The 16,712-nt window shown below is 38.9% G+C and overlaps 2 protein-coding genes across 12 annotated transcripts in view; one reads left to right on the forward strand and one right to left on the reverse strand.

Moving 5' to 3' along the window:
- LOC140898940 (uncharacterized) overlaps positions 1-16,712 on the forward strand; it is an 82,042-nt gene that overhangs the window by 51,316 nt on the left and 14,014 nt on the right. For 2 of the 5 annotated variants that reach the window (XM_073313563.1, XM_073313564.1), the window contains exon 7: positions 595-776. In XM_073313563.1, the coding sequence (XP_073169664.1) occupies positions 595-776 (182 nt within the window). Of the gene's footprint in view, positions 1-594; positions 3,640-16,712 lie in introns of those variants that run through there. The other 3 variants (XM_073313560.1, XM_073313562.1, XM_073313565.1) reach the window with 2 other exon arrangements.
- Positions 10,290-16,712, reverse strand: part of CHFR (checkpoint with forkhead and ring finger domains) — a 28,879-nt gene continuing 22,456 nt past the window's right edge. For 5 of the 7 annotated variants that reach the window (XR_012155147.1, XR_012155150.1, XR_012155149.1 and 2 more), the window contains 5 exons: positions 16,152-16,239; positions 15,854-15,961; positions 14,517-14,589; positions 12,477-12,772; positions 10,290-11,803 (listed from right to left, as the gene is read on the reverse strand). Coding sequence is in view for 1 of the 7 variants with exons in the window: in XM_073313566.1 (XP_073169667.1) it covers positions 11,761-11,803; positions 14,517-14,589; positions 15,854-15,961; positions 16,152-16,239 (312 nt within the window). In the remaining 6 variants the exon portion in view is untranslated. The remainder of the gene's footprint in view (positions 11,804-12,476; positions 12,773-14,516; positions 14,590-15,853; positions 15,962-16,151; positions 16,240-16,712) is intronic. The other 2 variants (XR_012155151.1, XM_073313566.1) reach the window with 2 other exon arrangements.

Raw genomic sequence — 16,712 nt, forward strand, 5'->3', positions numbered from 1 at the left:
TGAACTCCTCTTCCCGCTCTTCTGCCTTTCCCTTGTGCATGTGTTGAGCATGTCAGCTGAAAAGGTCCAAGGCCTTTAATGCATGTGTGCATGCATGCAACAGAGATGGAGACTGTTAGTTCACATTACCATAAAATATACGTCATCTGGGGCTTGATCCTGCAGCACTGAGAAGCTGCAACTCCTGGGGCTAAGCCTCTGGATAAAGGATTATTTTCCTTTAAACTTACAAATTATTTCTTCAGAATGGATCATCTTGAGTCATTCTGCATAATTTTTATGGATATATCTTAAGTTTCTTTTAATTGATATATTAGTATTGTACTGCAAAGAATCCATGACCCATGATGACTAGCTGTCTCTCTGATTGACTCTGCAGATGTCAAACCAAGAGTGCTTGTTATAAAGTTAACATGATGCTTCCGTATCCTCCCATGCACAAAGTACTGCTTTTCGGAAAGGGAAGGAAGCATGTAGCCTCTTGGTCATGACAAGTGCACCATGGAATTTCAACTCTTAATTCCCTAAGGTTAAAGGTTTTCTAGACTGCTGCATTTCAAAGTATGTTTATTAACTGTATTATTATTTTGGTAGGGTCTTTCTTCATCCACAAGAAACCAGAGTGTAACAACCAGAAAAGTAATTTCAGCCACTGAGATAGAGGGAATCTCAGATATTGTTTATTCTGACTCGTCCACCAGCACCACATCATACCCGCTAACCCAATCTGCGCAAAGGCAGGGGAAACTGAGCTCCTCTAGCTTGAAGAAATCCAGGTTTGGGAACCCTTATTTTGGGTTTTTAACCAGCTCCCCTGATTGCAAAGAGGTGAGGCTCTTGGATCCCTCAAAACACATGGGGGTGACACCTCCACTTGATAACCAAAGCCATGGTCCCACTGGCCTCAAAAGCAACTTAATCAACTGTTCAAAAACCAAGGAGCTCTCAATAGAAATGGACAAATCCAAACCAGCTTTTGTTATTTCTGAAGAAGGGGATGACCAGCAGCCTCTGGTCCTTGCAGAGCACTTTAGTCAGTGTAGAGAGACGCTGTCTGAGCAAAATGTTGTGTATGCTTCAGTGAAGGCTGTGCCCGATAAACAACCAGTGGTCTTGACTGTTCGGGGAGGCAGCTCTGCCAGGCCTGCCAATTTCACACTGGATCTCCCCATTTGGGAAAAGTCTCCCAATTTATATAGCAATCACATGAAGACCTATAGCTCTTCCAGGGGCCAGTGCAGCTTGCCTAGTGCAGACACCAATACACTTGAGTCACCACAGAATTTTGATTCCTTAACTGCTCATACCCTCTGTCAAACATCGGTTCAATGAGGCTTCCAGAGTGACTGAAGGAATCTGTCTGTGAGAACAGATGCAATAAGGACCCGAGCTGTTCACTCTTCTGCTGGAGAAGAAGCTGCTGTGCCTATGGAGGGTAGCAAGCGCGGACAGACGCACCTTTTTTTCCTTCTCAGCAGCAGATTGGAGTTATGGGAAAAGGTAACCTAGCAAAGCGCAAAACAAAGTTATCTTTTCTCATGCTCAGTTGGGCCTAATAATGTGCACGGCATGGTCTCGTTTTCGGTTCCATTCTTCCACAGAGAATTTTAATTGTGGCTTAGGGAAGAGACTGATACAGTGACTCCCCTACAAAGGTGTCTAATACTGAGTAACTGTGTTCTGGTACACTACAGGAAAACAAATGATTGATTACTTTACGGCACATGGTGTGGAATGTAGACCAGTCCTCAGGGTCACTTTGTTCTTTGCTACATGTTATGAACCAAATTCTGCTCTCAGGTACGCTTGCATAATCCCTACTGATGTCAACTGAAGTTGCCTCCAGCTATCCAAGAGTAGAATTTGGACTTGCATGTTTATGTATTAAAAAAAAAACCCTGTAAAATTTTTTAAATAGTTGGTAACCTCTCCACTTTAGTACAAAGTCTTGTTCATATCAGTATCTTCTGTTTCCTTAGCATTAAAGGGCACGAGTAGACCTTAGTCTAACACTTTAGAGTGTTAAAGGCACACTCCATGAGAGCGCACTCAGTCTGATGCTATCAAAATAATTAATACTAATTTCCAATATTAACCCTGTCAAACTTTCTACACTCTTGGTTAGCACTGTCTAGGTCTGAACAATTAAGGGAGCACCCTTCATGGCAATAGGAGGGCATATACAAAAAATACTATTCACTAGCAATAAAGTCTTCAGCATCCTGATGCTTGCAGCTGCTATTGTTTTAATACTGTATCAACCAGCTACTGACTGCAGAATTATTTCCTTTAGCAGGCAAGCCTTAAAACAAAACAACAAGCAAACTAAGTGGGGCAGACTTCATAGCCCGCTTTTGAAATGAACTCCTTAGTAGCTATGCTACCCCGATTACAAATCCAGCGCATGAAATGGAAAACTGAACCAAAGGGAAGTCTGGTAATTCAATTGCCTTTAATAAGCCAATCTGTATTTTAATTGCCTCCCACTGATATTTTCCTGTCTTAGCAAGAAATGTATGCATACTTAACCCGCAACTAAAAGCATTTCACTTTCCTAATTGAAAGGATTGTGTCACATGGAGCTATGTGACTGTAGCTGGTTTAAGCTGTTCTAAAAATGGATAAAGGGCTCCAAATATGTGATGAACAGATGCCCAAGGTGGGAAAAATCTTCATGCAATCTACCCTGTGTCCACTATACCAGGAGTCAAATGAGCGATCTTAATATTTCTATGCCCAGACATCTAAGCCTGCCTCTTGAAATATTTAACCCCAGTTTGGCCCTGATTTATTTAAGATTTCATCTGCTATCCCAGCTTCCATCCACCACCTATTAATGTCTGAGATGCACAACACATGGTCTTAGTTTTGCCTAGCATGTTTTATGTGTAGAAATAGAAGCATTGCATCTGGTAGTGGTTGAGAAGGGAGAGAGAGTATCCCATAGTAACTTATTTTTTGAAAAACAGACCTACACACACAGATTTCTGTTAATTCTTATTACTGCCAGCCTGCATCGAGCTGAATTTTAAAGTACAAAATTCTGGCTTCAGCTTTGTTTTTTTATTAATGTTACAAGAACTAAAGGGAAGAGCCAATATATTTAGAGAAATCTGCAGTGCTCTATATATTTTAATGAACTCTGTCCCTACCTATTGAGTTTCACATGTAACACTTGCATTGTAATGCAGAGTCATTATGCTTTGTTGTTTTTAGACTTCAACTTGCAAAATAAATATTAAAAAAATTACTTTTGGAAAACGCTCAAGTGACCAGTTACCTTCGGTAATTGCTTGGGTGGGGAGAGAGAGAATGAAGGGTGTTTTTTTTTCCAATGAGCGTTTATTAATGTATGAATTTCTTTAGTTGAATAAATTGCCTTGGCACTATTACTTGCTTTTTGTGTTGTAAGAATGAATTGAATGACTTGTGCTCCACCAAGTAATTAGTAACTACTTTACTGCCTCAGGCAGAGGGAATATGGCTAGAAGTGGGACCTAAATAAATTCAGACCGGAAATACAGCATAATTTGTACAGTGAGGGTGATTAACCATTGGAACAATTTATCAAGAGTCATGGTGGATTTTCCATCTCTGGCAATTTTTAAAGGAAGACTGGATGTTTTTACTAAAAATAATGATCTAGGAATTATTTTGGGGAAGTTCTATGGCCTATGTGATACAGGAAGTCAGACTACATAATCACAATGGTCCCTTCTGGCCTTGGAATCCATGAACATCTATGCTAGTACCTTGTCTCCAACAGGACCAGAGCCTGTAGAGAAATCAGCAAGAAATATGATGAATCATTCTTGCATAATGTGCTCATCACAGAAGCTTTTCCCCACACCCCCTGAGTTAATGCCCTGAAGCAAGAGGATTTATATTCTTACATCTTGTTTATCCAGTTACATTACTTAAGATGAGGTTATTGCTCATATTCTCCACACTGACTTCCTGTCCTAGTTATCCTCGTAGCCAAAGAGTAGACAGTCTGTCTTCTCTGAAGCCTTTCACCACAGCTAGCGATGGAGGGAAGGTGTCACACTTGCATCTTGCTGTATAAAATATACCCCTCATGTTCATTCACAGCATGTGCTACCTTCATAATACCTACACAGCCACTAACCACCTGGGAAACAGACTTGGGTGGGATGCAGGGCAGGTCTCCAGCACGGATAGTATATATACACACTAGGACTTTCCCTTTCTTGAAGATTGTAATACAAGTTTGAATATGTACTTATTTTCAGACAAGCTGTAGCTGCTGCTGCAAACTTTGGAAGTGCCAGACACCCTATTAAAAGTGGGATATAGAAAAAAAGCTAGAATAGGAAAATGCCACAATAAGCAGATTCTTATATTAAACTTGGTTTCAAAAGAATGGCTGCATCTTTGCTTTCCTACTAAAAACCAACCCACTGTTATTGGACAGTAGGATTTCCCCCAGGCAATAATCCCACGTTTCTGTTGAAAAACCTGTTTGAATATCACAGGGGTAGGTAGTGCTTAACTAGAAAAGTATGAAGGCTGCTGGTGGAGGAAAGTTGTATAGTGTTCCCTCCACTGTACTCATGAACTAGGATTAGTAAAAGAAAAAAAGTCTCCATGGTACACACACTGAAGAGTTTCAGTATGATATACATAACTTGGCGCTTCCTCTTACCAACTCTAAAAAAATTAATCCTCGACACCTCACTTAGATAGATGTTACTCCACTTTGTAAATGAGGAAACTGAGGCACAGTAAGGACAAGGAAGTGGCAGAGGCGGGCTAAAACAAGTGTGCCTGCCCCAAAAACTGGCTTCCAGCCCATTATGGTAGATTACCTCTGACATAGCTCCAGCTAGCCTATTCCAAAAGCATATATGTCTGCTTTGCAAAGCTGCCTGCTCTATTCATATTCTTATGCTACACCCATCAACACGGTATCTGAAAGCATATCAGACCAGACACAAACCACCAGAAGCATCCAAACTCTCACTCAGCTGGGAAAACTAACAGCATACAGCGCAGCTAGGCAAGACAGAAAAAAGAGAAAATTAGTAATGCTTTTGTAAGAAATTTTTGTAAAAGTGCATTAAAGTCCTATATTTAAAAAAAAAAGGCCAGGGTTCAAAAATGCACTCAAGTATCGTGGGTATTTAAACCTGTCCCGTCACCCATTTTACTTTTAGAACAAGTTCATCAGTTTGCAGTGCTAATTAGTGTTCTTATTTATATAGAACTCTTCTTAGGTACAGTAGATTAAAAACTGCTAACAGGAAGTTTGTGTGTGTATGGGGGTGGGGGGATGTGAGAAAACCTGGATTTGTGCAGGAAATAGCCCAACTTGATTATCATGCACATTGTGTAAAGAGTTGTCACTTTGGATGGGCTATCACCAGCAGGAGAGTGAATTTGTGTGGGGGGGTGGAGGGTGAGAAAACCTGGATTTGTGCTGGAAATGGCCCACCTGATGATCACTTTAGATAAGCTATTACCAGCAGGACAGTGGGGTGGGAGGGGGTATTGTTTCATATTCTCCGTGTATATATAAAGTCTGCTGCAGTTTCCACGGTATGCATCCGATGAAGTGAGCTGTAGCTCACGAAAGCTCATGCTCAAATAAATTGGTTAGTCTCTAAGGTGCCACAAGTACTCCTTTTCTTTTTAGGAAGAGGGAAGTAATTTAACAATTACGTGGAAAAAAGCATCAGATTATGAATCTAAAACCTAGAAAAGTATAGTAGAACCTCCGTTGCGAACACCGCAGGAATGGAGGTTGTTCATAACTCTGAAATGTTCGTAACTCTGAACAAAACATTACGGTTGTGCTTTCAAAAGTTTACAGCCGAACATTGACTTAATACAGCTCTGAAACTTTACTATGCAGAAGAAAAATGCTGCTTTTAACCACCTTAATTTTAATGAAACAAGCACCGAAACTTTCCTTACCTTGTCAGTTCACACCCCCCCCCTTTTTTTTTCTTCATTTAACACAGTACTGTATTTCCTTTTTTGGGGGGAGGGAGGTCTCTGCTGCTGTCTGATTGTGTACTTCCAGTTCCTAATGCAGTTTGTGGTTGACTGGTCAGTTCATAACACTGATGTTCGTAACTTGGCGATTCTGGTGTAGTGTGTAAAACTTGAAATGAAAGCCTCTCTATATTCCACTTTATATTTGATTAGAAATATCTTTGGGCTGTGTTATAGCTATAGCGTCCATACCAGAAACACAATAAGATGGTAGCTCATACTGAGATTGAGCTATTCCTTCCACCTTTCCCCCTCACCCACAACGTTAGCTAATTGATAGTAACAGGATTTCAGAAGAAGGCATGGGCCCGGTTTTGCTCATTGGTAGTAAGAGCAAGGTAGCAGCAGTTCTTTGAAGTGACCCTACCACCATATAGCAGAACCAGGTTGCGGGGCACTAGTTTTCTTCAGAAGCAATCAACTACTCCTAGGTAGCTAAAATGGCAAGGAGAAGTTTAAGGGAATTAAACACCTAGCAGAGTCAAATATGCAGTTACTGTTGTACTAAACTTGAAGATTTAGATTTGTGTTTTAAACAAGCATTTAATATTTATATCTACTACAGTTAGTACGTCAAATTTTTAATACGGGGAGCTGCTTCGGCAGGAAGATGCAGTCAGTTTGTGAGCAGAAATCTACTTTCCTTTCAGTCATTTTATAAAATCCAGTCAATCAATGTTAATTTTGTTGCTTATATTTGCTTTTCCCCGCCCTGAGGTAGAAAAACAGTTTGCAGCAAGATAGTTGTCTGGCCTGATCTCACTTATCAAAACATTTGAAATATTCTAATAAATTCTAACAAACACATAGTTTGTCAAAAAGATAGAATGTATCCTCTGGATAAAATGTAAACAATTAAAGGGGAAAGAAAGGTGACAAGACGCAAGCTAATGGAGTCACTTAACGCATCCAAGCAGTTGTAACATCAGCATTGAAAGGAATAGCTGACTGGCAATTTCAAAAAATTCATGGCCTTTCTGGAAATGTATGATGTTAAATCTCATATGGCACTCTTAGAAAATGAATTACAAAAAATGCTATAGCAACTAATGAGTTTAAGGATGAAATTACCTCATTGAAAGAACAGCCAACAATAAAAAAAAGCAAAATGATCTGAAATATAGATTTAGAAACAATCTTTGCACATTAGGCATTGCCAAAGGAAATAACGTAATTAGTTTTCTTCAGAAGCTGGTCCCAGACATTGTAATTGGGGTCTCTGTTCCCAAACTTGATACAGAAAGGCTGTCAGGCAAAAAAGGTGGGAAAATAACTCAGGGGGAAAAGGCGGGAAAATCACCCAGGCACATTCTCTTTGAACTGCTAAAATGCAATGATACTGAAAGCAGGGGAATAAGCAAACAGTCCCTGTGCTGCATTTTTTTCCCCCAAGAGGACAGACAGCATGAAATAAGACATCTTTCCAGAAAAGTTTGGTCAGGAAGCATAAATAAAAGGCTTGATTGCAGTTTGGTGGTGATCCTCTTTTCACAGAGCAAACTCCCCCAATTCCCACTTCAAAAAGAAAAAAGAAATCCAAAAGCACTAGTTTAAGCCATCTAAACTAAAGCCCCCATTTAAAAGTTGAAAACTACTGCCCTAACAATTACAGAGTGTGTTTTTTTACTAGTATAGCCAACTCACTATTATTCATAGCCAAAGACCAACCTCATTGACTTTAAGGGGAGCAGGATCTCACCTTAGGTGTAAATTACTGAGGCCTAGATGGCTCAAGAACTGAAATGGAAACTACCCACTCACTGACTGAAGTCCAACCCACAGTGAGGATGATCAAGAGTAACAATGACTAAGTGCTTCGTAGACAGATGTGAACACTGTAAAACCTACATTAAATGTTGCTCTTTTCTTTCACACCACTTCATAAGGTACTCCCTCCACAATGGATAAGCAGGGTAAAGCACAGCTGCTTGCATGATCCTACAGCTGTTCAAGTGACAGGACTTCACCCTGGCAAGACCAAAAATTGACTGCTTCCTTTTGAATTGAGTTAGAGACAAGACAGTCTATGCTAAAATAGAGTACAGAGTACTTCAACCCGCCAATGCTGGTAGAACATCTAAAGCAGTTACAGGTCTGAATGACTACAGGTCTCTTGTTCTTACAGGTCACAGAGCAGGATTATACTTTCACTTTATATTGCTTAAAGTGTGGGTTTTAATGTTTTTTCAATTTAGTTTGAAGAACAAATGACAGCTGGCTTAAAAAACAGCAGTAAGGATTAGCTACAATATTAAAGGATTTCAATTTCCATCTTAGTGTGAGAACTGTTAAGAATTCAGACATGCTAAGATCCTAACTCATAAAAACTTGAAACTATAACAAGTTTGGCTGGCTTTACTATTTTCACCAAATAGTCAAATGAAGTCTGGTGTGAATAAAATTTTTCCAAGTTGGTAAGTATGCAACTTCCTACAGCAGACTTAAGTTCTCCATCTGTAGTAGCCATTCAGAATCTTTGCATGTGTACATATAAACTAGACTATCTAGATTGTCTTTTAACACTGCAATATTCATTTTCTATAGCCTGCTGTTAAATGTTATTCTAGTACTGTCAGCAGTTTTAGAATGACAGTGATCACAGTATCTAGATACTCTTGCATGAAGTTAGAAGAAAATCCAGTTCTACAAAAGGTAGAAAAACTCTTTGCTCCTGTCCCTTGTATTGAATTTTTCTTATTTAAAACAAAAGTTATGTCTGTGTGGTTACTTCCAAGTACAATGGAGCTGGCTTGAAGTACAGCTCATTTGTTATAAATCCTGCAGAGAGACTGGAGATCCTTTGCAAATTTATCTTGACAGGTATATAAGGGAGGCTAAGCCAGATCTCTCACATGCCACAGACAAGGACTCCCTCCAGGTAATACCTTATACTCAGTTATCATGAGTTCCAGTCTGGTATCTTGTTGTAAAAACTCAGTAACTTTCAAGTGATGAGCAATATGACTGAGCATTAAAAGGTGATGTGTACAACATCATCTATGCACAGTTTGTGGTGAGGAGAGATTAAACAGCACAGATGAAATGGAAACAGACAGCTTAAATGGGTAATTTTTTTAATAACTTTTTAGTCCAGGAAATCACAAAAAGAATTGGAAGAACTGCACTCCACCTTCTTTATAAAAGAACTTTCTCATAGAGGGAGACTGTATCTTATTCACCACTACATTAAACCCTATCATAATCACCCTTGTTTTCACAACATCTATTCTACAAGGTTCCATGCTCTGCTCCCAAATGTCTCTTATGAAGAGGGTGGGGGTGTGCTTTAGATAGGTTAAAAATATGGTGCACCTTTACAGTATTTAAACAATTACACCAAGTATAGTTTATACAGTTATCACATTATCTAAATATCACCTGGCAACCATACATTTTAAAAGGACTAATGTATAAGAGTATGTAATACCCATGACAGATGCTCTTAGTTACTTAAGAGCATATAAAGATCAGGATTTATTCACCCTCCCCATTTGCAAGTTAATCTCTCAGCTCTTCCAAGTACAATATAATCACAAAAAACTTCTCATTCCATTGCACTACTTCAACCCCCTATGCATAGAAAGCCATATTTATTCTCTATGGGTGGGGGGGGAAGAGAGGGGTACATAAAAGGTATATAAGGAACCTCTACTATACAGGTAGTTTGGATGTCAAGTATTTGAGATTGTTGCAGATTTTTAAGATGTCACATAATACGTCCCAACAGCTTGTGCAGGTGCAAGAGAAGTTGTACATAGGGTTGTAGATGTTATTCTTAATCCACAAAAAATTCAGCACATTAGGGACTTGAACATTAGCATAGTGACAAGTCTATGCTAAAAGCCAATGTGGGGCATGGAAAGTAGTGAGTGAGAATGCAAAGCACATTTCTACATGTAATGTGCAAAGGGTCTCTTTCCACAAATACATGCAATTTGCTTACATGCACAGCCAGAGTTGAAATTGAGACCAAACAGCTGGGAATGGCTGTCCTGAGAAGATATAATAACCATTAAAAAAATCAACTTTCTAAACATAAAATATGAATACAGATGTAATAGAACATTGTTAGTAATAGTAAAAGGTAGAAACAACGTTTTGTTAACAATTTTCAAGTATTATTCCAGATCTGATTTCAACCCTACTCACAGGAGGAAATGCCCAGAGATTAGGAAGAGAAGTCCACACCCAAGTGTACTTTTAACAGCATTATGGATATTACCAACAGATCCATCATTGCTGCAGCTACTTTTAAAATAAAAATATGAACAGAAATCCATTATTTTTAATTAGCATTTATATTAACATGTGCAGTATGTATTTTTTTAATTAACTAACAGATACAATGTGCTACACCACCCCGTGCTGCACGATAACACATAGCATAGAGTATAAACCTTGCTTGCAAAATAAGGCATACCTAAAACACGATATATACAGAGGTAACTTTGTACGCTTTCCTCCCATTCTATTTTGCTCTCCTGGGTATGATACTTATGAAAAGCTGGTCCAAATCAAGCACGTGAACATTAGTTGCCAGACGACTAGGAAATATTTATGACTACATCACATTTTTATGATCTCAGGAAATGTTCTGAACATAATTAAGGAAAAAATAGAGGAGTGAAAAATTAAGTCTACATACTCAACATGTTAGAGATACCAGTGTCCCCCTTAAAATCTCCCCCACATCAAAAGAATTTCTCCATATTGCTAAAGTTCATCTGCAGTGGACCTTTTCATAGGTAACATTTGTTCTTTCTTGTAAATCTGTTATATTCTGTTGAAGTGGCAGCCTTTCTACGCTTTTACCAATGTGCACATGCTAGAGCACAGCTGCAAGATAAAACTACACATGCCTAGCTAACATACGATATCACACCAAAAAATACATTAAAAAAATTGCACCAACTTGTCTTACTGTCTGCTCTATGTCAATAATGGTTTAGTTTGATAGAAAATTGCTAAACAGTTATTAAAAGCAGACGCTTGTTCATAAGCAATTACTATCCCAAATTTGAGTCTGATTTGTAAATATTTGTGCAAATGTTTGTGATATCTAATTCTAATGGTAAAAACACATCAATACTACTAAACTAAAAGAAAAAATGCTTTCCTGTATAGCATTCCTGTTCTGATCTGAGGCTGTAAGCTGAAGCTGTTGTTTGTTTAATGAATAGGGGGAAAAATTAACAAAAAAAACAATTCTGATGAACATATACCAGATCACCTTCTTGTTTTGTGAAAGTGAACTTTAATAGATTTCCATCCCAACTGCAATGCTAATGACAAGATAGAAGTGGACAAGTCTGAACATGTGTTGAGTTTCCTCCTTTGATATTAAGTTACTGGTACAGAGCATTTCCATTTTAATAAATGTTTCTCTTATTTTCAGACACATTTAGTGCAAATACACTCCTCACTGATTATTCTTAGGTCCTCCAATGTATGGCTGCTATTACTTGATTTGAGTATAGTGAAATAGTAACACTGTAATAATGAGGATGGAATGCAATGCTTGTCAGATTTTCTTTCAAGAGGTTCTCACTTACTCATATATAACTGTTAAACTCTACAAATTAAAAAGGTCACACCAGAGTACCTGATGAAAAAGTTATTGACTCCCTGCTGTGAGGGAATAATGAAAATCCCCTGATAATATTTCCTATATGATCAGTATTTCAGGCTTTCATCCCCTTTCTACAGACTACAAATATTCAGACAGCTTCAATTTCAGAAAGTTCAGTTCTTGAAACGTGTTTGTTCACAAATGTGATTGAATTTCCTGAAATAAAAACAAAAAAAGTTTAAAATTGCTCTGAGAAGTACAACACCATGAAAGAGTCAAACCTGCTTTAGGATATTTTAAAGTCAAACAAAAGTTTAAAGCAGCACATATACATATTAATGCTATCAGAACCTGAAGACATTGCGGCCTGTTATTTTAGGCTGAAGCCTACCCTCCATAAAGTTTTTCATAATAGAATTCTCAGTATTTTTTCTACCCAACAACTGTTAATTACATTATGTACACTGAAAACCTGTTAACTGCATTCCTCTCTACCACTGCATACTTTAAATCCAGGAGTCAATTAAAACAGGACACATAAGCAGAATTAATCTTGACCTGACAGACGCTGGTAATTTTCAGCAGTCAGCTGAAAGTCATTGGGAAGAGAGAGTGAGAGTATGAGAGTCACTGGGAACTGAAGTTGTTAGACAACCTTCAGGACATGTTAATCTGGCTAATAAATAAATTTCAACAAACATTCTTCGATTTCTGAGATCCAAGATGAGTTTGGAATCTATTTCTGGAAATAAAGGAGAGTGGAAAACTCTCTCACTTTAGGGAAGAAGGATGCATCCTCCCAAGTGACTTGGGTTCCATGGAAGTGGCATACTGATCATCCTGGATTAGACAGGTAATACAGAATTCTATAAATGTACTACTTTCTTACTGTCAAGCACTTGTCTGTTCTTGGGTTCTCCCTGATGGGTTCAGTGCCCCAAAATGTATTTAAGGCACAAGTTGAGAGTTGAGCATGTAGAGGTTTGCAGGAGATGGAGTAGTAGGCCTGAGGCTCTCAGCCCTCTTATTTAATAAGAATCTGGTCTCAAACCCACACCAGTTAGCAGAAGGCGATGGGTCCTCATGCAGAAGGCGATGGATGATGCAACAGTGGTGTGTCAGGACTGTTTTGTTTCATGGGTTTCTGGAACTAGAAGAAGCTTGTCCAAAGTTGTACAGCTAATGCTTGAAGAAAGAGCACTGAATCATTACTAAAGCTTCCTTCAATTCCTATTCCAGAGGGATACAAAAAACCCAGCTGCAATCTGAATAGGAAAGTTTGGCAGTTGTTTGGACAGTGAATCAGCTCCCAAGTGCATCAAACAACAAAATGCCCCCTAGCAACAATAATGCAGCCCAGTACTACAGATAACTCTTGCAGAAATATATCAAAGCACCCAAACTAAATGTATGAGAAAGAAAATTAGATTTTGCAGAATATACTCCACAAACTTCACCCTTGGAAGAGACTGGTGGATGAACATTTTTAATGTCTAATGATCTGGCTGTATAAGCTGCACAGATGGATGATTTTCAGACCACAATAGTCTGAATTAAAGTAAAATTATGATAACTGCATAGTCTTCTCAGAGAATTAGATAGATAGAGCAGGACCTTCCGCTCATTAAAGCGATCTCTCAGTAGAGGGAAAGTGACAGCTCCTTTTTAGGAGCTGAGAACATGGATCATTATTGGTCAAGTGAGGAACAGTATTTCTGCCTCCCCTTACCCTGCTTAATGGAGTCAATCAATTCTGAGCTAAGCACGCTGTTAAGTCCTTTAACTTTTGGCCAAATTTAGGCTTGGGCATGAGAGCAACTCCTCTGAATATAGTGGAGCTACACAGGTTTATGCTAAGTCTGAATCCGGCCCTTTGTGGGGAAAAAAGATCTTTTTGATTCTACAGATAGGCATTTCTAACTTCTAGTTAGTTCTTTTGCATGACCATGTACCTTAAGAGGCCTGAGACTGTCCTCCGCTAACTGACTGACTGGAGTCTCTTTTTCTAACAAAAGAAGATATGATCAAGAAATTCTCACCCAGCTGACTAGTGTTTAAAGGAATCAAACTCTTTTTAAAGATATCAGACATGCAGTCTTATGCAGCTGCCAGTGGGTGACTTGCATAAGGTCTGTCTTTCACACCTGGATTTGGAGTCTATATTCCCTAGAATTGTTAGACACTTGAAAAGTGAAGGATTCCCCTCCTCTCTTCAAGCTTAATTCTTCATTTTCACCAGGAGCCCAAGTTGAACTAGTCCAGGGAATGAAACTCTTGGAGCCTCTCTGGCGACAAGGAATGGCAGGCCACGTCAGACTCCTAAGGCTACAGGTTCTCAACCTGTTTCCAACAGGGAGATGTCAGATAACCACTTTCAACGAGAGTAATCTTGTCCTCAGATGCATCCCAGTATCCTTGGAATCCCATGGCACTTCAAAATAGGGACCAGAACAGGGTTTACGCAGTGCATCTGAGGAGAACCCAGGCACAAAGAACTTAGAAAGTCTGATTCCGTGGGAAGTGATGTCTGGGCTTGGGAAGTCAGGATCAAAACTGTGCCAAATTTGGCTATTTCAGTTCACAGGTGCTTGTGTGACCCGTTTCCTTTGTTTCCACATGGATGGGGCTCTAACTTCAAGTTTCAGGTTTGTACAAAATCTTTACATATCATGTGGTTTCTACCCGGAACCATAAATCAGAGCAGGCTCACTTGAAACTGGACCAACAGATGTTCCACAGTCCTTGAACCTGGCATAAATTTCAATTCTAGAACAGAAACCAGGCAAAATCATGCAGTTTTGGTTTGTGCTGCAAAAAATAGTTTCTCAGAGTTCTAGACAGGACCCACTACTTGAGAACTACTCCATTAAGTCTGAATTTTTGATAGTTTTAAGTTCAAGCTTAAAAAAACCCCAAAAAACCAACTCACATAGCATGGTGTGCTTTAACCTGAGTCCGGCAATTGCGCCCCCAGTAACAATCAGGACGTGATGTGACAGTCACTGTAAAATAAACCACCATAATATCACATTTATTGCATAAAGTAATGAATAAAGATGTAGCAGATGACAAAAATCAATGTAGCTGAAATACATTAGGATCCACTGCTGTAAATGGCTTTGCTTAGGTGTTGCTGGGGACAGAAAAGACCTCCTTTTACAAGAAGCTGCTTTAAGTTATACCAGTTTCCTGTCATTTTTACAAAATACATATTGAAGCACAGAAAAACCCATCACGTATTGGGGGCAAACATGGACCAGCCCTCTGCATAATGACTTGATCCTGCACCATTGAAGCCACTTGGAGTTTTGCCACTGACTTCAGTGGAAACAGGATCGGGCCTTAAATACATAAGACATCATGCACCAGTTACGGTTTAGATATACTTCAAAACAGAACATGAGAAAAATATGTAGTGATTATTTTTGCTTCTGTAGTTTTGCCACAGAATGAATGTAAAGCTGAGCAGTCAAACGTGCCTCCCTAAGCAGATAAAATGTTACTTATAAAAATTAAACACACTAGGCTGGCCCGTCTGCCCCATGCTGTGCTGAAACTCGCAGCAGCATGCTTAGCAGGTAATTGAGTGGCGAAGCTGTTGCTAACAACAAGGACTGTTCGGAAAAAAAAGAGTTGCAGCACATAACTGAGTTAAAAGTAGATTAACAGAAGGGCTCATCTGCCCCCAATGGGCTGTGGACACATTGGAATTGAAGGAGATACAATTGCCCCTACTATCTTATAACGAAGCTCTATACTGCTCAACAGGTTTACAATGCATGTTGGAATGAATTATTGTAACCAATAAACGACATCAGCCAATATAATTGATATCGTTCAGAAAATATCAGCACCTGATTTGCATTTAAATGTGCAAAGAATTTATGATAGCTAAATTATAGTCAACAGCTAGTTGTTCTTATATATTATGCTTTACTTCTGAAGTGTTTTAGTATGCACTTTTGTCCTCAAATATTTAAAATTTAAAAAAACAACAAGCCATATTGGAGGCAAAGAATCCCCTATGAAGATTTTGGCACTAGCCACTCTTTGAACTGGTAACACACAAACTTTACAACAACTCATGAGTAAGGTAACCAACCTAAGACCTCACTCCTGCAAAGGGAACCACCAACTACCCACAACGGGACTACACCTAGGTGTAAGGACCTGCATGGGAGGATCCATTTAACTGAAAGAGGTTTGACTCGGCGTTCACAGGCCTTCACAGTCATGGGACCAAATTAATTTTTCCCCATTCCTCACCTGGCAATTCAGCAGCAGGAATATTCTGCCTATACTGGTAGGCAAGCTCTCGGAAGCTGCGGAGGCCACAACAATAACAAAGCACTGTGTTCCCAGTAATTCTGTAATCTGGAGAACAAGCCAATTTGTACACAGCATTAATTTAAATCTCATTTAATCTAATGTCTCAAAAAAATGCAATGACCACTCTGAGCATGTACATAGACATCTTAGGAAAGCAGGATGTGTTTAGCGCAATCCACTATTACTTACTGAAATGCATCCCACTCAAAATAAAGATAAGAATGAAGAGACATACCTGACAGCATAAAAACTTCTCTTTGAAGAGCTAAGAGACTTTCATTTAACATGTTTTTCCATGTAAAACCCCTGGATGCCAGGTAATCCTGCAATAAGGAATTTAAAAATGTATATTTAGAACAGGCTAAGAGATATCAATGTAACAAAAATGTAAGTCTAAACAGGTTTTCAAAATGCATTTCATTCTATATTTTTAATCCAAATTATTGATATTTCTTTAACCTGACTACCAATATTACCATTGTCAGATCACCGATACTTAAAGTCAATACTCTATGTTCACCGTGACCCTTCTCCCACAAAGACTAACATAGGTATTTAGCTTTAAGCATTCAAGTAGTCCCACTGCAGGTAAGTGTGTGTGTAAGACTTCACAGGATTGAAGCCTAATTGAGCAAGGTGAGGTCCTGGTTCATTAGAGTCAACAGCAAAACTTTCATTGATTTCAACAGGGCCAGGATTTTACCCAGTGTCCTTAGCTAAAGACAACATGGATTATGGTCAGGTACATAATATTTGGCATATACTTTAAGTTAAAATTAACTCAAGTGGAGGAAAA

This window comes from Lepidochelys kempii, chromosome 15 (assembly GCF_965140265.1).
Source record: "Lepidochelys kempii isolate rLepKem1 chromosome 15, rLepKem1.hap2, whole genome shotgun sequence".
Taxonomy (NCBI): domain Eukaryota; kingdom Metazoa; phylum Chordata; order Testudines; family Cheloniidae; genus Lepidochelys; species Lepidochelys kempii.